This window comes from Garra rufa, chromosome 3 (assembly GCF_049309525.1).
Source record: "Garra rufa chromosome 3, GarRuf1.0, whole genome shotgun sequence".
Classification (NCBI taxonomy): Eukaryota; Metazoa; Chordata; class Actinopteri; order Cypriniformes; family Cyprinidae; genus Garra; species Garra rufa.
Genome location: NC_133363.1, coordinates 43,148,567 through 43,173,201, shown reverse-complemented (window position 1 = coordinate 43,173,201; position 24,635 = coordinate 43,148,567). Strand labels below are relative to the sequence as shown.

Below are 24,635 nucleotides of genomic sequence, written 5' to 3'. Positions count from 1 at the left end.
ACGCACGTGATGGGGATTTACTACTAATCAAAGTACCGGCTTCATTGACTAAACGCGCCTCACAACATCGTTCGATTAATCGTTGCAGCCCTATTAGAGAGTGACTCCACAATGCACGCAAATTAGGCTACATGACATATCTAGGCTGTTATTAGTATGTAGGCTATAATAGGTTGTGTATGTCTATAGCTCTGTATCATGCTTGAAATATTCTATTTGCACTTTGAATATTTAGAGAGTAGCCTACTTTGATTATGGCTAAATTGTCTGCACTTAATACGATTAAGAAAGAACTGTGTCGTAATTTTTTGTTATTTATAGTGTAGATTGTTTCAAAATGCAATGGTTGCCTCTAATTTAAATAGCTTTAAATAATTGTGTTAATAATAATAATAAATAATAAATATTTGTGTTACAAATTATGTTTTTACAATAATTTTATGTTTACATTTTGTACGCTTACTCTCATTTACCAAACTTTTATTTTTATTTTTTTTATTTTAGTAAGTTGTTTTAATTTTTAAGGCCAAATCTGTAATCTGTTTTTTGTTAATAAACTATACTTATGTAATTTAATGAACCCTTAAATTTTTGTGGCTTTAGTCATTGTTGGGATACTATTTTAAAGCTGGCAACATCAACAGCTTATATCGAAATATATATCGTTATTGTTCAATATGGGAAAAAATTATCGAGAATACATTTTTGCCATATCGCCCAGTCCTAGTTATAGGCCTGTACAGGATAGGCTTGAACAGACAATATCTATAGTTCAGGGTAAATGAGAAACTTAGAGGCCTTTCAGAACGCACAGACACAGAAAGAAAGGCGTGACTCAGTAAAAGAAGGTTGGACACTGAGCTCTTTTGTACAAGCACAAACAATAGCTGCCTCATTTCTGCCTAAATTACCCCACATGTGAGGACAAAAGCTCTGGACTCCCACACAAAGATAACCGCAGAACTGTCAGAAGCAACGCACGACACCACTGGATGTGAAGAGTGGAGGGCTTGAACACTATTAGAAAAGTTTAGTTGTTGAAAATAACAGTGAACGGAAAACTGAAAGTTATTTACATGTTTTTTTTATATTATATCCACAGTACTTGCAACAGCCTGTGATTACACATATTTTATTGTAGCCACCTTCGCATCACATCTATAATCAGCTGAACTCTGTTTTGTTAAACTGAGCTGCTCTCATTTGACATCCAGATGGAAAAATGCTCAAAACTATTTGTTGTTCCACAAATAAGAACAACAATTTTCAATGATTACTGCCTCCATAATAGAAACACTACACTGAAGGAAAAAAAAAGGTTTAGAAACACTTTGTCAGAAATTGCCAGTAAATTGCACGAATAATTACAAAGAAATGGCAAGTAGCAGATTGAAGTAGGGGTGAAGTTGTGAAGCAGAAAGACTGAAATAGTATTTTCATTGTAAAACGTACATATAATCTTCGAAAACAGTGTTTTTTTATATAGTGCATCATTTATTGAGAATACTCCCGGATGGATGATCATATTAATAAGAGATCATACTTGACCAACAGTATCACAGATTCAGCCTTGCACATACGCTTTAAAAATTCAGGGTTGGTAAGATTTTTTTTTTTTTTTTCATTTTTGAAAAACATTTCTCATGCAAACCAAAGCAATATTTTCTTTAATATGTCATTTATTCCTTTTAAAGCTGAATTTTTATCAGCCATTACTCCAGTCTTTAGTGTCAAATGGTCCTTCAGATCATTCTAATATGCATTTTTTTAAATTATAACCAGTGTTGAAAATGTTTGTGCTGCTTAATGTTTTTTGTGGAAAATGTGATATTTGTTTTTTAGGAATCTTTGATAAATAGAAATAAAATTCTGCCATAATGTAAACATTTTTACACTAAAATTCCAGAACTTACAAGCACTACTTTTTTGATTTTCAAGGACTTCAATTGAAAATCTCACTTAAATCTTCTTTTTCAAATTCTAAAAGAAGAGAAAGTGATAAATAAAAATATACTAATAAAAAAATTACAAAAAATAAAGTGAAGCACATGCAAAGTATTACTACTAAAATATTAAATTATACCACACTTTTACTATAGTAAAACCACAGTTAATTTTCTTAAGGGATCTGTATGTGTGTACTTTCCTTTTTTTCTTTGTTTTTATAACTGTACTGCTTTAATGGTTTGATGTTTTCTACTGTTTAAGAAAAAAGCTGAAAAAAAAAGATTGGAGAAATCACTTCAAAATCTAATCTAACCTAATATGAAACAAATGATTCACAAACCTGCACTGAAGTCCCAATCTGAATCACGATTCACCATCCGTGCTACAAATGATCTGATCAAAAGCAAAAGATTCGCGACCCCGCTCCGAAGTTCTGATCCAAATCAAATGACTCACGATCCACGCTCTGAAGGCCCGATCTAAATAATTATTCATGAACGATTATTTTAAATCAGGACTTGAAGAGCGGATCACAAATCTTTGATCTGAAATTTGCGCAAAACAAAACATTTGATTTACATCGGGACTTCAATTTGCTTATTGCAAATCTTTTGATTTAAATCATTCAGTCTACGAAAATGATTCACAAACTTATTCCAATCTAATTCAAATGATTCACAATACGCGATTAAAAAGTCCCAAATTGAAACAAATGATTGCGATATGCATAGTTCTAATCTAAATCAAATTATTCAAAACAGTGAATCACTTTGCAATGCAATGGTTTAACTGATTCAGAGTTTCTGTCAATACTACAACTTGCTTAGCTCGAATGTTTTCTGCCATTAACAAAAATAGAGCAAAAAAGGTATGGTGTTTTTTGAACTGTGAATTTTGCGTGGAACATATGTGCTTATTGACTAAATTAAATATTGCCTTTTGATAATTCAAGCACTTTTCAAAGACCTCTTCAGGAATATTGCTATTTTCAAAGGGAATTTTCAGGCATTCAATTTTAAAAAGTCAAATTCATGTACTTAAGCAATTTAAACAGCTTGTACGAACCCTGTTTACTGTCACATTTGATCAGTTAAATGTGCCCTTGCCGAATAGGAGAACTCATTTCTTTAAAAAAAATAAAATTAATAAAATATAAAATTAAATCACACTGATTGTTCATATTACTACTCAAGTCTTTCAGCAGGAAAAAATAAAATAAATCGACACATTGAACAGTTTTTTCTCCACTGTCTCCACCTATAAAAAGGTTACTCTGAGTTTTCAGTTCAGAACACAATGCTGACTAATGCACAACAACTCTATTTTTCAGCTCAGCCAACACCAGAATACAAGAACAGTGAACTATTTAGAACATTATCAGGTTGTGTGAATTTTATAATGCCACCTACACTACTGACTGAACAAATTTAATCGAGGACACAACGAAGGGTGAAACATTTCACCGAAAATCACAATCAGTATGCCACCTAAATGTTTGTATATACCCAAACACTGAAGCATGAAGTTGAGCTGGGTGGGACACAGTCAGAAAATGACAGGAAGTGGAAACAGCTTGGCTCGTGATTTATTATGCTACAGCAGGGTTCACAGAGCCTGTGTGAGGGGTCTGTGACCTTTACACTCACGTTCCTACAGCCTACGCCATAGAGATTACAAGCAGGGCTCTATGGAGAAACCACACATGACAAATGACAAATGCAGTTAGGACTTTCAAAGGGTATGAAAAGACAAGACAACCCAGAATCTAAGAACCTTTGATTCAAAGCATGAAAAAAATACAGGGTTTCTGGAATTGGATTGGTCTAGCTGAAGTAACAATGTTTTTCACGAAAAACCCACTCTGTATTTTGCCCAGTGCATCATAGCGATAAAATTTCAATTCAAACCCATGGGTGAACTAATGGTCAGACATGGCAGAAATGTTCGAACAAATCTGTTTTTGTCTTGGACCCAAGCTGTGGGCAGTTGTTGGCGGGTGTTTAATAGTGTAGAGACATTGTTTTTTCTTATGCCAAGATCTGGACTACACTTGCATGTTTAAGTGCTGTACTGAGCCCCTGGTAAAACGTGCTCAACTTAATTTCTGTTAAACTTAGAAAATTACAATTATTTTTGAGTAAGTGAGTCTGGGATCTCAACAGCCAAATAATCTCCACTCTTTACAAAGATCTTAAACTGGCTGAAAGTGATACTGAGGCAAAAGGGACTGGCAATTTTTCCCTGGAAGACAATTAAAGGTCTATCAGACAGAATTATATTGGTTCCTTTCTCTAGTCAGAAAATACAAGTTTTAAACAGCAGAGGTTTGCAGTGCAGATGGTAAACAGTCCTGGAAAAGAGGGTAAAACCCATGTCAAATATACTATGAGGCAGGGTGGGGGAAGAGAAGCTAACCTATCTGTTTGGTAACAACGCTCAGAGTGAAAATGGTAAGAGGAATGGTAATCTGATTACATACATTGCACTATTTATAGACAGCCAAATGGCAATCATATTAAACAAGAAAAACTGCTGTAAAGAGTGCAATAACATTATGATCATTAGTTTATGATTGTGAAAACATGTGAAAAGTTTTTTTATAAGAGATCATTTTCAAAATAATGTCTTCGTGTTTAACATTATCAGTGTTTTTATTTGAATATTCAGTATTATTCAAATGCGAAGATAGTGGTTGATATAATGGCTGATGCCAAATCTCTTATGAGCGACACCCAAGGTAATGCCAATATCTATACTACAATTAAATGTGATAAGATGCACACAAAATTCTCTCTCTTATACAGCATATATCACATGAGCAAGAGTGCTTCTGTTTTGAATATCATCTCGACTACGATTTGGCCACAGGCACAAGACTGCAGGTAATAACAGTTGTGCTGATATTCAGTAACCCATTTCATTTCTTGCTGGTGATGCACAGCTTTGAGGTCTGCAGTCTAAAAGAACAGCAATGAAACAGAATGGAATGAAACAATATTCTGAGTTGGAGCAACTGTCTGAGGCTGTTGAACAATGTTGCATTCAACTGCACTGCTTCTACAGTAGTTTTTTTCTATGTCGTTTTGCACACAACTTGACGCTTAAGTGAAAATAGGTTACTTTAAAAAAAAAAAGCTCACATGATGCTGATGCTCCATACCAGTGCTCTGCGTCTAGCATTTTTAAACACAAAAACATGCTCTGTAGTCATTATTAAAAATCCTCGACTGCATTTTACCCATGTTGAAAACCAGCAAAATACCAGAAGTGATGAGAATCCATGGAATGCATTATTAGACCATTTTCCAAGGCTGCATGATATACTAAACCCATTTAAAGTCATAAAGCATAACGCTATTGTGAATTCACAAACAATTTAAAACGATTCAATTAAAGAAATATATGCGATGCAGGTTTAATATATGCGGTTGATTATTTGCACGCATGTAGATTACGTGTGTGAGCCTGCGTCTACACCAACTGTTACCATTTACATGTGTGGAGCCTCTCCATCTCTGTGTACTGCTGTGAGTTTGGGTTTATTATAACATTCATTTGGGAACGCAACATGCGCCATTTCATCAGATTTGTAAGGTATAAGGATTTGTAAGGATAACACATCAATATCTTTCTCAATATGCGAACTGTTCATTGTGATTTCAAAATAAAAGATTAAACTCTCGCTCTAAGTTTAAAAGTTTTATGTCCACATATTCAAGACATTACAGTACCTGTAGCATTTCTGTCGTGAAGAAATGGCCAAATATTAAAGATTAAGTTGACGCTGGAATTAAATGTTTACTCAATATTATACAAGTATTAGATCATGCAGTAAAGTGTAAAAACAATCGTCAGGCCTTTGTTATAATGCGTAATGTACATTAGCTCTATTGTTCATTAAACATTATGTATTTTTATCTATTGTTCACTTATTTGTATTTTTACAAAAAAAAGTATTATAAATATCAGATTACTCGATTAATCGTCCGAATAATCGACATATTACTCAATTACCAAAATAATTGTTAGTGACAGCCCTGAATAAAAGCACACTCTACTTTTGCAACACAGTTTTTTAAGTTCTCATGATCCTCAATTATTTTCTTGTGCTGTATTTGAAACTATACACAGTTAACTCAAATGACTATACTGGCTCATTACACATTCTTATTATTCACTGTTAGAATCATAGATATGTATACGTAGATGCCTCATTAGCAACTGTTTCTATGGCCCGCTATACGTAAGCCATCTGCCATTTTGTAATGGTCAACTTGACATTATTCACCATAGTAATCGATGAATATTCAAAGATGCCACAATCCTGCATAGCCAATGGTCTACATATAAACATATCTACGGTCAGAATATCCTTAGAAGTGTAAGACCATCAAAAATACACTGCTGATTGAATGTAGGACCAAAGCAAAAAGCTACACAACAAATCAAATAAAGCGACAAAATAAAGACAAAAGATAAGTGTTGATTATATGACAAACTGCCCTGGCATTCCTTTGACAGATAAAAACAGAATAAAAATGTTTATTTATGTAATTAACTCAAACTGCACACAGCATTCCATATCTTAAAAATACATTTAATCAACTGAACAATGCTCAAGTTAATTAATGCTGCCATTGGGAAAGTTTCATTTTGCAGAAGACAGCACTGTCATATACTTTGGGTATATCATTTATTGAGACACCTACTGATCAAAACTCTCTCTATCTGGTAATGCCATTTGGAATCACTTTAACAAGTAAAATAAATTAAAATTTCAAACAATTCTGAGTAATGGCCATCATTTGTTGGGGTTTGGGGAGCTGAAAGAGAAAACCAGAGAGGAACACCCTGCAGCCTGACAGGAAATGATATTAAATAACAAAGTTATCATTTCTTGTGGGAGTGTCATTTTGGGTTGTTATCTCAAAACGCAAACACAGTCACAAACATAGGATCGATTTACTGTGAAAACATGAGACTGGATATGAGGATGTTCGTCACATCATTGTCAGCAGGCATCTGTGAGCCTGTGTGTTTGTTCTTCTCCTGCCAGGACAGAGACCAGAACACAGCTCATAACTGCTTTGATTCATAATTTGGAGGTTGTACAAAGCAGTTTTAGTGGTGATGTGAATTCACTGCAGGGTAACCACCTTTCTCACCATGACACACACCTCCAAACCACAACAAAAAAAACAAACCCAACATTATGATGGACATATAAAACCTTGATAACATAAAGCAACCCTACAAAAAATATAGTGCTGGTAGCATTGGTCTGAGAGAGGAGGTTATCAGTCAACTCTGCTTTCAGTTATTTATTATTCATATCTAGCCTTTGGTAAAAATAGCAGCAAAGTTAAACATACAAAATGTGAAAATGCACAGCCTTTTTAAAGATGTGCAACTTGCTCATTTTGCAAAAGCGCAAGAGCAAGACAATCTTAGAGCCTCAGAGAAAAGAATACCATTACAAATGTACCATGTTTTAAACAAACATAATATAAGTGGTGTTACTTAAAACTAGTCTGACAAAAATATGTGACCTGATACCTTTTCTTTATTTGCATGTTCCAAAAGCTTATTCTGTTATCTCTGCAACTAGAAATAGTGAGGAGTTGGTTTATAAAGTTATAAATTGCAAAAATCAGCATCAAACTTAATTTGTATTTACCAGCTTATGACGATTTTCACTGGTGACTGTTAATGCTAGACCCTGGGCACATCATACAAGAAGTCTTCTTTGCAAAAGGATCCATCTAGCAAGTTGAAGAACCACATGAAAACAACCAGAATCACAGACCACTGCAATCTGGGTTACAAAAGCATTTGCATTTGTGCGTAGTTAACTTGCTTTCCTACTGGCTTGATGCATGAGGGAGTATACAAGTTTCTCAATAACAAGCCATTTCATCACTGGATGGTGTAATCTCCATCAACTTCCCACAGTACACACAGACACCATTAATCTCAGGACAGTCGATGCTATGCATAAAAACCAACCATATTTGTTACCTTCTGCCTTTACCCACTCTGTGAAAGAAAACTCAAAAGACTGATGAAAAAACAGCTCACTGATGTTGATGTTGCAGGGACACAACAACATGTCTGAGCTGATATTCGAGCCAAAAGGGATGTCAGCAAAGCTCTTTATGTACAATTGTTTTCACAGCTGCAAACAAGAGCAACAAAGAGGCACCTGAAAATGGATACTAAACATGAAAAAGCAGTAATGTGGCCTGCATATTGAGAAAATTAATTAAACTAGTTTATGATTCATCCAAGGGCGTGTTCACATTTGCAGGTTTGATTCAGTTAAAATGGTGCAATTGCTCTGTTAGTGTGGACTGCCATTAGCTTGTAAAACTGTCATACCACCATATGTACACATACAAAGTATACAACATATAAGGCATCCAATCAGGTAGTGACTGTGTCCTTAATGCCTTTTGTATTTTAAGGTTCAGTGTTAAAAATGACAGTGTGAATGCTAAGCAAACCAGGACTAAATATATAATTTACTTTTTCACATTGGACCAAAAAAAACTAAACTACAAGTAGGGATGTAACAACAATATTATTAATATCGTGATATCGTGATAGCAAAACTGTCTCGATATTATCATGGTCACATGACTATATGAAACGATAGGTCTTCTGGGCAAAACGTGTAGTTTTTTTTTAATATTTAAACTTCTTATTCTAAGATAAAATGTATTTAAGTTGTGTTTTAGGCCTTATGCTTCAGTCAAACGAACTAAAACCGAATGCGCAATTCGGCTTAATCACTTCGTCACATCTGTTTTCGGAGTTTCAGAGAGAGCATCAGAACGACTGTTTGGAAATGTTATTTTGCGGCAGATTACAGCATTTTACTAGATTCACTATATTTGTAGTGAGACCCATTTTTGTAAGCCTGTTTTCACTGGAGCTGGTGTTTCCCTTTAAAATAAAAGCTCTATTGCTGTTTCCGTCAAAATAAAAGCTTAAAGGTGCAGTATGAATTGCTGACAGCTAGCAGTTTAAAATGGGTAACGTTACTGCAGTCCAAATTCAAAATATCTCTTTAAAGTGCAGAAATTAGGAAAGAAGCGTTGTAAATTTCCTACTGTAGTGTATTTATTTTGCAGTGCAACTGTTTTATAATGTATGTTGTTTAAATTATTGTTATATTCTTGTATATACTTGTTTGGATTACTAAAACACCAGTGTGAATGTAATTTAGACAGAGACAGTATATCACATCACAAATAAAAAGAGGGTTGAGTTCTGTTTAAAGTTCAGGTACAAGTCAATTCACTGACTTTTTTCTGACTTAAGTTTTCTTAGTTAAGAACATGGGTTGGAGCTCTTAATTTTGAACTCTCAAAGTGCATTAGATAGAATAATTTAACTTTAAAATGTACAAAATTATAAATTTTTTCATTTGTCTTTTTTTTTAATATCACTATAAACATCCCTAGTAAACCCATCTTAAAACGGCTAATTGGGAAAAAAACTATCCTTTCTTCTCTATGTATGAACAAACAAACAAATAAATAAATAAATATTTAATGGGAGACGCACAAAAAATAAAAAACTAAAAAATGCAAATCTCAAACATTGAGAATATGAGACACCATTGAGATCTAGTGACAACAAGGGGGAAAAATGGTGGCAGACGGTGTATGTCTTTAGCCCAGGGCAACAAGAAATAGATGAACACCAAATACTCTGGAAAACATAAAATCCCATAGCAACAAACTCGGCAGATCCAAAACAGGCCACTAACAATGCTGAACTGTCAAGAAAGCTTTTATCCTGATAAATTAGGTAATTGCCCAATGGACTTTAGTGAGTATGAAAATACTAATGCATATAAACAGATTAAATTAAATGTCTTGATTAAGTACACATCTTCATAATTAGCTATCTTCAGCAATCCAAGAAATCTTGGCTGTGAAGAAATAGCAGACATTTCAAATATGAGGGAAAAAAAGGAAGACACTACTCTAATGTCATCACTTCCTGTCTGACAATAAGGAAGGAAAGCAGTTTTAGAAGAAATCTGAACTTCACCTTATAGAAGTGAACAACAATCAATAGTGAAATTAATTTCTTGAAGTGTCTGCAGCAGCTCTGTTTCTGACCACACACAGCCATACTTATCCAGCTAGCTAAAGGGAGATTTATAACAGACTTCTATTGTTAGTAAACAATGTTAATTATAGTAACAACAGACTAAGCCTGACCCAAACAATAACCGTGAGCTTAATACATTCTAGAACGTTTTATTTATCGTTACTTTGATAAATTTTGTTTAGGAAATGTTATTTAAAAAATGTACACCCTCTGTTACTTTGTACAAAGTAAAACACAAGTGAACTAGACTAGCAACAACACTCTCGTCTCTCGTGTGGAAATAACAGGAAAGGTGTGTGGAGTCTTTCATTTCGCCAACTCTCACAAACACTGCGCGCTCGTCAACGCACTCCTGAAATAACAAATAACAAATGTAGAATTTGAATTAATTTATTATAAGTCTTCACTCCTGATTACTCCACTCGTTAAGTTAGCTAGCCGGGCTGTCTTTGACAGCTAGCTCGGACATTTATTGTGATTCTTCTGAAATATCCCACTCAAAGTCATTATGAAAACTCCTCACCAATATGTCTATTATAAGTACTGTTATGTGAATTAAGCTCGAATTCCACGTGTTTAACTGTAAAAGTTGTGTATTTTTAGTGTTTAGTTTCACTTCCGCACTCACGCTTAGTCTCTCTATGTTCACCCCTCCCATACTAGCTCACTTCAGCTAAAGCACAATCCGATTAACCGTCACTTTTTCCAGAACTAAAGCAAAACCCACTTACCTTTGGTGTCGCTTAAGCAGTATAACAGCATCAAGAGTTTGAACAAAACCATATCGAGTAAATTCATCGCTCGCACATTGACACCGAGGCTGGTTTAGCTGTTAGTTTTGCGGGTCTTAAAGGCGCAGTCGCCCTCGGTGAGTGTTCGTGTATGTGTGTAGATGTGTATGTGTGACGGCTGCTGCTGTGCGGCCTCGGCTCCGCGCTTGTCTCTAACGGCCTGACGTCAGGCGCAGGCAGAGCGGAAGGCCACGCCCACTCACTATCACAACCACAATACTGAAAAGCACAGGATATCTAGTGAATCTCTATTGTATTGAGAATTAATGGAGTATGTTAAATTGGAGGACAATAATACAGCTTTTTAAAAATATACACTTCCACTTGTAAGTCTCTTCTGCTCATCAAACCTGCATTTATTTGATCCAAAGTAGAGCAAAAACAGTAAAATTCTAAAATATTTGAACTATTTAAAATAACTGTTTTCTATTGGGATATATTTAAAATGTAATTTATTCCTGCGATTTCAAAGCTAAATTGTAAGCATCATTACTCCAGTCACATAATACTTCAGAAATATTTCTAATATTCTGATTTGCTGCTCAAGTAACATTTAGCCGGAGTATTTTTTTCATGTTTTTTTGATATATAGATAGTTCAGAATAACAGCATTTATCTGAAATAGAAATATGTTCTAACATTATAAATGTCTTTATCATAATTTTTGACCATTTTTAAAGCACCCTTGATAAATAAAAGTATGAAAAATGAAAATGAAAAACATTTTTTCTTGCTTTACACTGAATCTGAAAACCAAAGAAATTGCGATCTGTATTTTACTCATCCACAGCTGAATGAAAGACCCAACGACTATCTAAATGCAGACATTCCATATACAAATTGTTTGTATATTTGTGACCCTGGACCACAAAAGACGTCATAAGTAGCACAGGTATATTGTAGCAATAGCCAAAAATACATTGTATGGGTCAAAATGATACATTTTTCTTTTATGCCAAAAATAATTAGGATATTAAGCAAAGATCATGTTCCATGAAGATATTTTGTAAATTTCTTACCATAAATATATCAAAACTTAATTTTTGATTAGTAATATGCATTGCTAAGAACTTCATTTGGACAACTTGAAAGGTGATTATCTAAATATTTTGATTTTTTTGCACTCTTACATTCTAGATATTGAAATAGTTGTATCATGTATGGTAACAAACCATACATGAATGAAAAGCTTATTTATTCAGCTTTTAGATGATGTATAAATCTCAATTTTAAAAAATTTACCCTTATGACTGTTTTTTTTTTTGTTCAGGGTCACATATAGTTAATTATAAATAGACTGACCTAATCCTTAACCCTAACTTTTTTGCACTTTTAGAATAAGAATACATCATATACACAACACTTTTGTAAACGAGATTGCCTAAATTGAGGTTTTGTCCAATTTAACTAACTTTTGAAGACAAATTTACACAGCTAAGACTGTGCAAATACGTTCACGTTATATAGGGCAGTGGTTCTCAATCCTGGTCCTGGGGGACCCCTGCTCTGCACATTTAGCATGTCTCCCTTATTTAACACACCTGTTGAGATCATCAGCTCATTAGGAGAGATACATAAACTGAACTAATGAGCTGATGATTTCAATTAGGTTTGTTAAATAAGGGAGACATGCAAAATGTGCAGAGCAGGGGTCCCCCAGGACAAGGATTGAGAACCAATGATATAGGGGACAAAGAATGATGAACAATAGCAAAGTCAATGTTGCCATCGTGTGGTGAATAGAAACATTACTAGATGGTTCTGCTGTGGAATATACTGCGTGTTTAAAAAACATAATTTTACACACGAGATCACGATATATGTAGTGAGGAGAAATAAATCCACGAAATATTACATTAATCCATCACGTGGATCCAAACTTTCATGAAGGAACAAAATCTACAAATTATTATTTTATTTAAGTTATATAGAATATGCAAAATGATGGATACGAACAAAACAACAATGATAATAACAACATAAACAAAATAATAATAAAAAATAAAATAAAAAAATGGGCTAACATAAGCAAAGTATAGACTATCCTTATAAAGCTTTAAACAAAACATTTGGGCTCAAAAGAAGACACATAAAACATTTTTTTAATTGTAAAACATTAGATTTTGCAGTAATACAAAAATACGTACACTAACTTATAACCAATATAATATTTGTATTTGTATTTGTATTTGTATAATATTTGGGTAAATGCTTGTGTGGCTTCCAGAAATCGTATGATGATAGATCGCTTACAATGATTTCCTATTATGTCATTATTTCTCACCCCCATGTTGTTCCAAACCTAACTGACTTTCTTTCTTAGGTGCACTTCAAAAAAAGATGTTAGGCAGAATGCCAGGCTCATTCTCCATTCACTTTCTTTTCATCAGACAGTCTAACGGTCTGCCTGGCATCTCCTTTCGTGCTTAACGTAAGGAAAAGTCATGCAGGTTTGGAACAAAAAAAAAACCCGGCGAGTAAACGATGACATAATTCTTATGTTTGGGTGAACTATCCCTTTAAGTTGCTAGTAAAATGACACATACAGTCAGCGGTTGTCTCCTGGTATAGTCGGACTCGGTAAATAAGTGTCTATGAGGGGTGACGTCAGAGGTGGAGATGTCATGGCGTCGTCGGAGCTGAGACTGGAGCTTGCCATCTAGTTAAAGGTTGTCGTCGATGCGTTCAGCGAAATGGAGAAGAATGCAAACCCTCACCGAGACGCAGGAGGAAGTGTCCTGTGCACCACTATCCCCGCAGAGCCCGCGGATATCAAAACAGTCGGCGGAATGAAAGATGTCTGCGAGAAGAGAGAGACTTTGAGTACTTGTGCAAGTGCTAGCGGTGCTAATGCTACACCCTGCACACAGACATCAGATGCTGCTGAGACAGTAAGTAAGAGCGGACAATCGAGCGATTTACCAGAGACACTGTCGCCCGATGCAGCGGATCAGCTGAGCAACGGGATGGGATACGAACCGTCGATGACCGCTGCTGGGAATAAGGAGGGTGGCACCTCAAAGTTAGTAAACAACCTCACGGGAGAGCAACCCGACATCAATAATGTGCAAGCGGACGGTTTGGATGGAGCGACGCAAGAAGCGACGAAACCGGTCAAGTCTGCTTATGTGTGTTTGGACAAAGCAAAATCTGCCAGCTCGAATTCCAACGATCACACCGTTTCCGAGGGTCCTCCGAGTGGGAGTGAGCCCAGCATCGCAGGAGAGTCCCGCAGCTTTGATTCACTAGAGTCCTTCTCCAATCTCAACTCCTGCCCGAGTTCAGACCTCAACAGCGAAGGACTGGAGGACAAGGGACTAGGTTTGGCTATTCAAGGTGAATACGGGGCTGAGGGAACGAAAATCCCCTGTCCCAAAGACAGGGTGACCGGTCAGTCGTTGTACCACATCAAGTGGATAAAGTGGAAGGAGGAGAACACACCTATAATCACACAGAATGAGAACGGGCCGTGTCCGCTGCTGGCTATTATGAATGTCCTGCTATTGTCATGGAAGGTAAATAAGATGAGAGTCTGCTCGTTTGAAAGGTCACAATACCTGCCAAGTTTTAGTTGTGCAATTGCTGTGTTTTGCCCAGTGCTCTAATTGTCCTTTGAAACATTTGTGACCCTGGACTACAAAACCAGTCATTTTCAATTCATACAAAGCTGCCTAAATTGTCTTTCCATTGATGTATGGTTTGTTAGAATAGGACAATATTTGTCCGAGATACAACTATTTGAAAATCTTAAATATCTGAATATTGAGAAAATTGCCTTTAAATTTGTCCAAATGAAGTTCTTAGCAATGCATATTCCTAATCAAAAGTAAAGTTTTGATATATTTACAGTAGGAAATTTACAAAGTATCTTCATGGAACATGATCTTTAGTTAATATCCTAATGATTTTTGGCATAAAAGAAAAATTTATCATTTTGAACCATACAATGTATTTTTGGCTATTGCTACAAATATACCTGTGCTACTGAAGACTGGTTTTGTGTTCCAGGGTCACATTATACTGTGTTGTGTTTGTATACTTAGTAGGTGCACTAGTCATCAGCTGTCACTCCTAATACAGGCACATTAAGACATTGGTTGTTTATTAAAAAGTTTTACACAAAGACACTAACAGCACTTTTGAGATATTTGATTAAAATGATGTACACTCACAGGAGGTGTTTTATTCTACATGATGCGGGTCGCCCCCCATGAGTGCTGCCATTATGACTTTATGTCATGCAGTTAATAAAGTTACTAATAATAGAAATTATAATAATATCTTTACTTTATGTAGTGATGGAATGAGACGGTACACGTGTCATTATCCCCCCGGGTGAAAAAAAAGCGCACTTCCGTAAACAAGCAGCATGAGTGATGAAACAAAATGCAATGTTTAGTAAAAAAAAAAAAAGTCATGCATTTTTAAAATAATTTTTCAAAAGTTGTTTCACACAAGTTGTTTCTGTGAATGTGACTTATTTAATTAATGTACAACTAAGGACCATAATTGGCAAAAAAAAAATGTGGAGAACTGAAATGCATCTTTTTCCTCTTATTTGTGACCCTGGACCTCAAAACCAGTCATAAGGGTCAGTTTTTTTTAATCATCTCCATATAGCTGAATAGGTAAGCTTTCTATTGATGAATGGATTTGTTAGGATATGACAATATTTGGCCGAGATACAAGTATTTGAGTGTGCAAAAAAATCAAAATATTGAGTAAATCGCCTTTAAATTGTCCAAATGAAGTTCTTAGCAATACATATTTCTAATCAGAAATTAAGTTTTGATACATTTATGGTAGGAAATTTAAAACATATTTTGATGGAACAAGATCTTTACTTGATATCCTAATGATTGGCATAATTTTGGCATAAAAGAAAAAATGATCATTTTGACCCATACAATGTATTTTTGGCTATTGCTGCAAATATGGGGTCCAGGGTCACATTTGACAGTGTTTTGTAATAGTATTTGGGCAGTGAACGCTAGTGAGTTAATTAGGATTGACTCGAAATGCTGTCTTAACCATAGATATATATACGTAGATACCCCATTGGACCGCTCCAAGCACGTAGATGCATCCGCCATTTTGGAACGGTCCACTTTACGTCATTCGCCATACTGTAGGTTCGCAGACCAACGGCTGTGCAGGACTGTGGCATTTCGAATATTCAGTGATTACTATGGTGATTTAAATAGATCTATGGGTGAATGACGTCAAGTGGACCGCAGCAAAATGGCGGACGGCTTACGTATAAAGGCCCATAGAAACAGTCGCTAATGATGCATCTACGTATATATATCTTTGGTCTTAACCTTCAGATTTGTTTCTCTTTCTCCAGATTAAAAAAAAAAACATCCCCTTTGACATGTATTTGTAGAGCCATACCAGTATTTTGGTTCGGTTCGATTCGAAGTCATTTTACAGACACACCAATAACTTCTGGCTTTCAGCCCTGGACTCATTTGCATTATAAAGATGACATTTAATTATTGGCTTTGACAGTGAGTTGGCAGGCACATGAGGCGCTATTTCAGTGCTCAGTCTTTCATCTAGAAAAAAGAGGCACTATGTTTTTCAGCTGTGACTGCTTTAAAAGCCACTGGCATCTTCTGAAGATGATAGCCACGTTCAGGCTGTTTTTAAAGATGACTTTTTCGGGGAGGATAAAAATCTCCTCAGAGTGTATTTATGCTGATACAGCAGTCTATTTAAACACCATAAACCTTATGCATGTGTGTATTACATAACATCATTGTTAAAGAAAAAGAGGTCTTATACAGTTAAGGTCAAAAGTTTACATACACCTTGCAGAATCTGCAAAATGTTAAATATTTTACCAAAATAACAGGGATCCTACAAAATGCATGTTATTTTTTATTTAGTACTGACCTGAATAACCCTGTTCAAGTTTACATACGCTTGATTCTTAATACTGTGTTGTTACCTGAATGATCCACAGCTGTTTTTTTTTTTTGTTTAGTAAGTTGTTCATGAGTCCCTTGTTTGTCCTGAACAGGTAAACTGCCCGCTGTTATTTAGACAAATCCTTCAGGTCCCCTGTTTGAAACCTTTTCAACAATGACTGTATGATTTTGAGATCCATCTTTTCACACTGAGGGACTCGAGCTGGATATGCAACTATTACAAAAGGTTCAAACACTTACTGATGCTTCAGAAGGAAACACGATGCATTAAGAGCCAGGGGTGTAAACTTTTGAACAGAATAAAGCTATGTACATTTTTCTTATTTTGCCTAAATATCTTTTTTTCCATTTAGTACTGTCCCTCAGAAGCTACAGAAGATACTTAGATGTTTCCCAGAAGACAAAATAAGACAAACTCAAAAAGTTTTTACACCCCAGCTTTTTAATGCATCTTGTTTCCTTTGGAAGCATTTAAACCTTCTGTAATAGTCCCTCAGTTGTCCTCAGTATGAAAAGACAGATCAAAATCATACAGTCATTGTCGGAAAGGGTTCAAATACACAAAAATGCTGAAAAACCAAAGAATTTCTGGGACCTGAAGGATTTTTCTCAAGAGCAGCAGGCAGTTTAACTGTTCAGGACAAACAAAGGACTCATGAACAATTATCACTAAACAAAAAAACTAAAAACAAAAACACAGCTGTGGCTCGTTCAGGTAACAACACAGTATTAAGGATCAAGTGTATGTAAACTTTTGAACGAGGATATTTATTTCAACTATTATTTTCTCTTGTGGACTATATCTAAACATCCTTTATGTGAAATATCTTAATCAGATTAGTACTTAATAAAATGTATACTAAAAAAAAACATCCATTTTGTATGATCCCTCTTATTTTGGTAAAATACTCAACATTTTACAGATTCTGCATGGTGTATGTAAACTTTTGACCTTAACTGTAACATCACTGTCAAAGGAAAAGAGGTCTCGAGCAATTTGTCATTTAAACTGGTTTTAAAATGATTTTTTCTCTGTTCTGGCACAGGTCAAGCTGCCACCCATGATGGAGATAATAACAGCAGAGCAGCTGATGGAATATTTAGGTGAGCGTTTTATTTGCATTATAAATGTAGGCTCTTTACAAGGTTTTGCTGATTTGACACAGTATCTATCCAATGCAGGTTATATGTTTTAGGTTTTATGTAATTTGAAGAGCTAATAAAGAAAGGCATAAAGATGCAAAGTATAGTGGGCTCACTGACAGCCCCATAATGGAAAAACTACGCTTGAGTGTTTCTGGCTACTTCTGCCCGCAGCTTCATGTCACTAATTGCTAGTTCGTTCCCAAAAAGAAAATTTAAATTTATCCACCATAGGGCATGAAATTACAGTAAGAACCATGCAAAAGCATGTCATCCTAATTATAGGATTGCGTAGTGTAATTTCAACATACGCTCTTTGGTTAGGCATTGAAAGCTGAGCTTCAGAAAGTGTTTGAGAAGAAGTCAGTCTGTAAATCAAGTTAGACTCTTGTGAGTTCGATAAACAGCCTGATAAACATCGGAGAATGTGAAAATGTGATATGTCTTCAGGATGCTGATGGACAGCACCAGATCAGGGAAATACCCAGGGGCTTGTCCTCATGCAACGTCACAGAATCCAGATCCCTATTTCCACTGTGGCATGTTGACCTGGAACACTGAAGTGTTGCATTACTCCAGTTTGACAGTTGCCTGGTCCTCAGTTTCTTACATTGCATTAACTTTTTTAACTAGTTTAGAATGTTTTTAATAATGTAAAAGCATCTACTAATCCTAAATACCATTGGAATGTAAAAGCAGCTTGTTAAAGGAAATGAATCACAAGAAAGCACAACAGCTGTTGAAAGCTATACAAAAAAGTTAGTCACAACCTGAGAGCGTATGATTGGATTTGAATGTTGTGACATCCTACGATGAGTGTTTTAATGTAAGCAGTTTTATTTTGCCTCACACACTGCAGAAATGCCAAGTGTGAGATGTATATAGATATCAGCTCTGGATGTGTTATTCAAAGGTTGATATATGTGCAGTGGTTTCTCCTAACACTCCTTGAAGACCTTTACAAACACATTTAGTCATTTAGCAGATGGTTTTATCCAAAGTGGAACACCACAAGAGATTTATAAAATGCAGAATCTTTACTGGATTCAGATTGTGTTTTATTTGGAATCTTCATGGAAAATGCAGACGTTATGAACTCTGCAAGCTTGTACGTTGTTCGAACTCATGAAGTGAGGTGGTTGTGACCACAGAGGATGTGGTCTCCAAATGTCATTCCTCACATGGGTGTGGTCACTGGTGTGTATTTTCAGTTTTAAAACTTGACAAACTTTTGCAAAGTAAGACATTTCTTTTTTCCACTCAGAATGAGTATTTATCAAGCATGTGTGTTTGTATGGCAGATGGTTATATTCAGGGGTGCAAAACAGCTAAGTTTTTAGCCTGGTTCTCATAAGAATACCTGGAAAATTGGTTCGGTCCGGCTTGTGCTGCACATAGTGTGACCCAATAAATATAACTCTAAATTTTTTTTATTAATAATAGTGATGATAATATCATTGGACTTTATTTATTTATTTCTTTTTAAATAAAATAATAAACAAAATAATAAAGTGTGGTAATTCTATTATGTTTTAAAATAAAAAGGGTGTATTAAATAAAAATACAATTATCTTATAGTAAACTTAATTAATACAATTATAATATTTACTTTACATTTTTAAACCTGAATTAGAAAGCTTTTATTTTGGCGGGTTGCTGGCAAGTAGGCAAGTAGCTGAGTTTCCATTAAATTGTGCAAATTAAAATTGAAAATTGAAAATATGCCTAATGGAAATGCGTCAAGGTCGCATGAGGTGGTTTTTCAGGCAATTTGATAAAGGAATATTTTGCAAAGCAGCAATGGAAACTTTTTTTTTTTCTCGCATTTACAGGTGACATTCAATTAAATATAGCCAAAATCCCACAAAAATCTGTTGCCATGACTTATCGAGAGAGGAAAAAATTACGTTTCAGTCGCATAACATCGGTTAATGGAATTGTACTTGTACTTGCATTGTACTTTGAAAATGGCAGCGAATAGCCTAGAATTATGCTTTCAGTTAAATAAATCCTATATACTATTACAGTTTGTCGATCTAAAATGGTATTTGTGTATTATCAGCTGTCAACCATGTCGGTACGCAAATGCGCGCTCTGAACTTATGCTGCGTTCCAGGCAGGTTTTTGAGCCCGTACATCATGACTTCAAACCACGACTCATGACTTTGTAACGCTCCAGGCAAGTCACGCCAGACTGCGTGAGCACATTTAATATTATTATATTATTATTATTCATTTGATTGCAACGTTATATTGTCCTAAAGTCTATTTTTTCACTGTGTACCACTTGCATAAACACCGCATCCGTAGGGGCTGCCATTGTTGTTTTACAGGCTATGTGACGTCAGAGCATGGAACTAGGAGTACATTGATCTAGTACGAGTTCATGGGTTGGAAGTCACAGGTTTGACTGACGTTCCAGTGGACTTTCATGGGTAGAAGTTTAGAAAAACATGAGTAACAGGTTGCCTGGAACGTGGCATTATTTACACAATGCATTTTCTTATTTTGGTCGTGCATGCAGACCTGCGGACCACTTTTGTGCACCCCTGGTTATATTATATAACTTCTGTTGAACTTTGGAAAGCCTAATGTTATTTATTTATTTATATAATGCATATAATAATAAGTCCCATTGCGCTCCCATTTTATTGCATGTTCTGTCAGGAATGGGGCTAAAATAGAATCATTTTAAATATGTATAATATATAATAATTATATTTACTGAATATAAAATGATTAAATTTCAGCCCCATTCCTGACTGAACATAAGCGTAACATAAAGCGTAATGTGTAATACGATACAAGTGACAAGAGTACGGCAGCTTCAGGTGGGAAACACTACCTCCTGTAGCTTGCAGTAACTGTGAGGTCAGTTTGGCTTGGATAACTTGACTACGCTGGACATGCTTGAGGCCATTCAACACACCCCGCTCCCAGCTGTCTGCCTAGAGACCACTCTGAAGTTTTCCTCTTATTGCTGAGCTGTTTGTAAGGACGTCCATCCATGTGATCTAAAGCATGCCTGACATATAGGACACAGAAATCCCCTAGATACAAACCATGTCAGATGAAGAGTGTGCCAGCTGGGCATTTTGTACATTTACTGTTGCTCGTTTGACCTACTGAATGTTTCTTTTTGAGGTGCTTCCATCATAGCTTTGAGCTGCATTTATTCAGCAGGCTATAGTCATCTCTGCTCGCTTATGCTCTATGAGACATCCATGGTTAGCTACACAGGCATCTGTAAATTGCTTTTCTCTTCCCTAGGTGCAGTAAGCTGTTTAACACCATTAGGCAGCATCTATCTCTCTGCTGTACTTTACAGCACTGTTAGTGTTTCATTTCTAGGCAAAGTCAGTGGCCCATGAACAAACGCTGACAACTGCGCAGTCTTTTCTGATTTGATCAAGACAAGCATTTCAGTTACTGTTCATTTACTGTAGAACGCATAGTATGTATCCAAGTTACTCAAGCAGTTCTTTTAAAAGGCCTGATGAAAGAAATTCATAGAGAAGTGTAAAATATTTTATTAGCATCAAAACTATTTGGCCAGAGCCTAATGACTGATTTGTGTCATTAAATGTTTTTGGTTGTCTGAATAAATCATTCAAACAAAAAAATACATCTTTATTGTTCCAAATCTATAAGAGCATATAAGTATTATTAAAGGTGCCATAGAATGCATTGAGAGAATATTTTAAATTGTTCTCTGATATCTACATAGAAGGTATATGGCATAGGAAAGGGCAAAAAATCTCCAGAAATGGTTTTAGAGGTCCATTTACAACCCTAGGATTTGCCCCTAGAATAAAAGGCTGTTTTTGCCTTATTTGGAAGCTTCATGAATATTAATGAGCTCTGCTCTGACTGGCTGTTTCACAGAGCTCAATAGCTCACACATGGATAAAAATATATATTTAATTAGGAGCTCTAGCCGCTTTTAATATGCGGTTTGTTGAATCTGCCGTTTTGAATCGCCGACATTTTAGTCTGATTACTGTGATCGCATGTGCTCTGTGTAAAGTTACAATGCAGAGACACAAGTACTTACCACACAAGTTGAGCTGCTCGTCAGTGATACTCGGGATCTGTAAATCATTCGCCATCATCAGGCAGTTATTTCTACATCATTCACCATCATCAGCGCAGGCATCTCTCTGTTTATGTGGTAAGTGAAATCCTATGTATTGCAATGTAACAGGCTAGCGCTAGCATTAAGCTAACAGTGTCCCTTCTGTGGCTTGCCTTGTTTAAACGATGGGCTGACGTTACGATGATTGGGCAATGCAAATGTTGGAGGCGTAACTATTAATGATCTCGGCTGTAACACCGACTGTTTCGTAACAGTTATGTTATGTTGGAATTGACCTATTTTTCGGTGGTCTTTTGCAAATACTAGATTTATATAAGAAGGAGGAAACGATGGTGTTTGAGACTCACAGTATGTCATGTCCATGTACAGAACTGTTATTATTTAACTATGCAAAGGTAAATTCAGTATTCTATGGCACCTTTAAAGAATTGCACTGGTTGCTCTTTTCCATGCAATTACTGTGAACTAAGACTGAGACTTTCCAGATTCAAAAAGTATGGACAGTCACCATAAAAGTGTCATAAAATTTGGCATATTACTTGTGTGTTGTATTCCAAGTCTTCTGGTGTTAACTTCGTGAGACAAGCAGACCCAAATCAAGTCATCATTCATTAAAAGTCTGCTGTAACACATTCATGAGATTTTTCTTTTGTCTGAGTTTGATTATTATTAGCAAATAAAAACTTAAATTTCCATCTGTTACAATCATGCCTTCAGAACATTTGGAATATAACATTTATTCTTATGGATCACTTTTTCTGATTTTATATATATATATATATATATATATATATATTGTTCTACAGAAGGAATAAAGTCATATTGGTTTGAGTTAACAATGACAGAATCTTAATTTTTGTTTGAACTATTCATTTCTACATTTTGATGTAATAAAGTGAATACATAATAAAGAAGTTTTAAAACAGTATGGCAGCAACTGCATAATCTTTTCAATGGGTTCTGATTAGAATGGGAGAATTAAAGTAATTGACTGTAGGAGTGTAACGGTACATGTATTCATCCTGAATCATCATGGTTTTAAATCAGCAGATGCTCCGGTTGACCGGCTATAAATCAAAACAGTTTTTTTTTTTTTAGTTTTATATTAGCTGATCTCTTTTCCAGAATTGCATAGAAACTAGATTGCAATCATTTCCCAAAATGTAATTTGTTTGTAATTTTTATGAATTCTGTAAAGCAAATACTTTACCAGGCAGATCAAGCTCACTGTTCGTTAAACTCTAAATATAGAAAGACAAATATGTGGGGCTTTATATGAATGTGTCTCTGAGAGGAACTGCCCATCTTTAGAAATGTTACAATGGCATTTTCCTTTCCTCTTACCTCCATATAATGCATATTTAAGTAGTGTTTATAAGTGCAGTGCTGCCTTGTTTACAGCATTTACCAAGGAAACTCTATATTGCTGCTGTTCCATAAGCACCACCTGCTGTCAAAGAGTGAATTTGTATTTTCATTCAGTCCGTCTGCTTAGTTTGTCTTATGTACATAATTTCAAAAATCTAAAGTCAGGCCAATCTATGGAAGCTCATTTCAGTCACTGAATAATGGGTAATTGCAACTTTGTAACTCACAATTCTGACTTTTTTTCTTGCAATTGCGAGTTTACATCTCGCAATTCTGACTTATTTTCTCAGAATTGTAAGATATGACCTCAAAGGTTCTGACTTTTGTCTTAGAATTTCAAGTTTATATTTCACAACTGTGACTTTTTTTCTTAGCAATTGCGAGTTAAGTCAGAATTCTGAAATATGAAGTCGCAATTCTAAACATATCAGCCCCCCCCCCCCCCCCTCCAGAATTGGACTTTATAACAAGCAAAAAAAGTCCAAATTGTAAGAAAAAAAGTTAAAGTTGAGAGATACGATCTCGCATTTGCGAGAACAAAATAGTTTTTATCTCGTAGTTGTGAGTTTATATCATTCAATTCTGAGAAAAAAATTAGAAGTCAGAATATCTTGTTTATCTCACATTTCTGATAAAAAAAAAAGTCAGAAAAAAGACAGAATTGTGAGACGAAAATTTAATTACCATTTTTTTTTTTTTTTTTTTGGGGGGGGCTTCCATACTGTTTTTGCTTTGAATCTTGAAATTATACAATCTAATTCATATCAAAAACAACTGCTCATGGTACATGTGTGTGCGTGTGCATGTGTAGCACTACTGTCTGTTCAAAATAAATGAAAAAATAAATTTCCTGTTGTACTGAACTCATATCGAACCATGACTCTGAATTTAAGGGAACGTACCAAACCATGATTTCTTTATACTATTACACCCCTAATTGATTGAGGAAGAGATCAGCTAGAGAGGAACTGAAAAAGAGATGAAGAGGCGGGAGTTGAAATAGAGGGTTTTTGCTAAGCAGAAATAAGTGAAAGTGGCCCAAATGAACCTGCCTGTGCTGGGCTGCATTCTTGGCACCAATCAGAGGAAGCAGGAGTCTGAGGGAGTGGGCCGAAAATAAAACCGCCGAGCTTTACGCTTCTCTCTCACACGTTCGTGCTTTGTCAGAGCAGAAACATCTAGGCTTCCTCTGGCATTCTAACTCGTTTGTTTTGAACTATGGCAGGTGCGACC

General features: G+C 35.5%; 2 protein-coding genes across 3 annotated transcripts in view; one reads left to right on the top strand and one right to left on the bottom strand.

Moving 5' to 3' along the window:
• adam10a (ADAM metallopeptidase domain 10a) overlaps nt 1-10,972 on the bottom strand; it is a 71,683-nt gene extending 60,711 nt beyond the window's left edge. For both annotated transcript variants that reach the window (XM_073836206.1, XM_073836207.1), the window contains exon 1: nt 10,803-10,972. In XM_073836206.1, the coding sequence (XP_073692307.1) occupies nt 10,803-10,869 (67 nt within the window). In that variant the 5' untranslated portion in view covers nt 10,870-10,972. The remainder of the gene's footprint in view (nt 1-10,802) is intronic.
• Nucleotides 10,973-12,944: 1,972 nt separating this feature from the next.
• The window catches only part of mindy2 (MINDY lysine 48 deubiquitinase 2), a 34,402-nt gene continuing 22,711 nt past the window's right edge, over nt 12,945-24,635 (top strand). The window contains exons 1-2 of the mRNA XM_073836205.1: nt 12,945-14,377; nt 17,842-17,899. Of these exons, the coding sequence (XP_073692306.1) occupies nt 13,556-14,377; nt 17,842-17,899 (880 nt within the window). The 5' untranslated portion in view covers nt 12,945-13,555. The remainder of the gene's footprint in view (nt 14,378-17,841; nt 17,900-24,635) is intronic.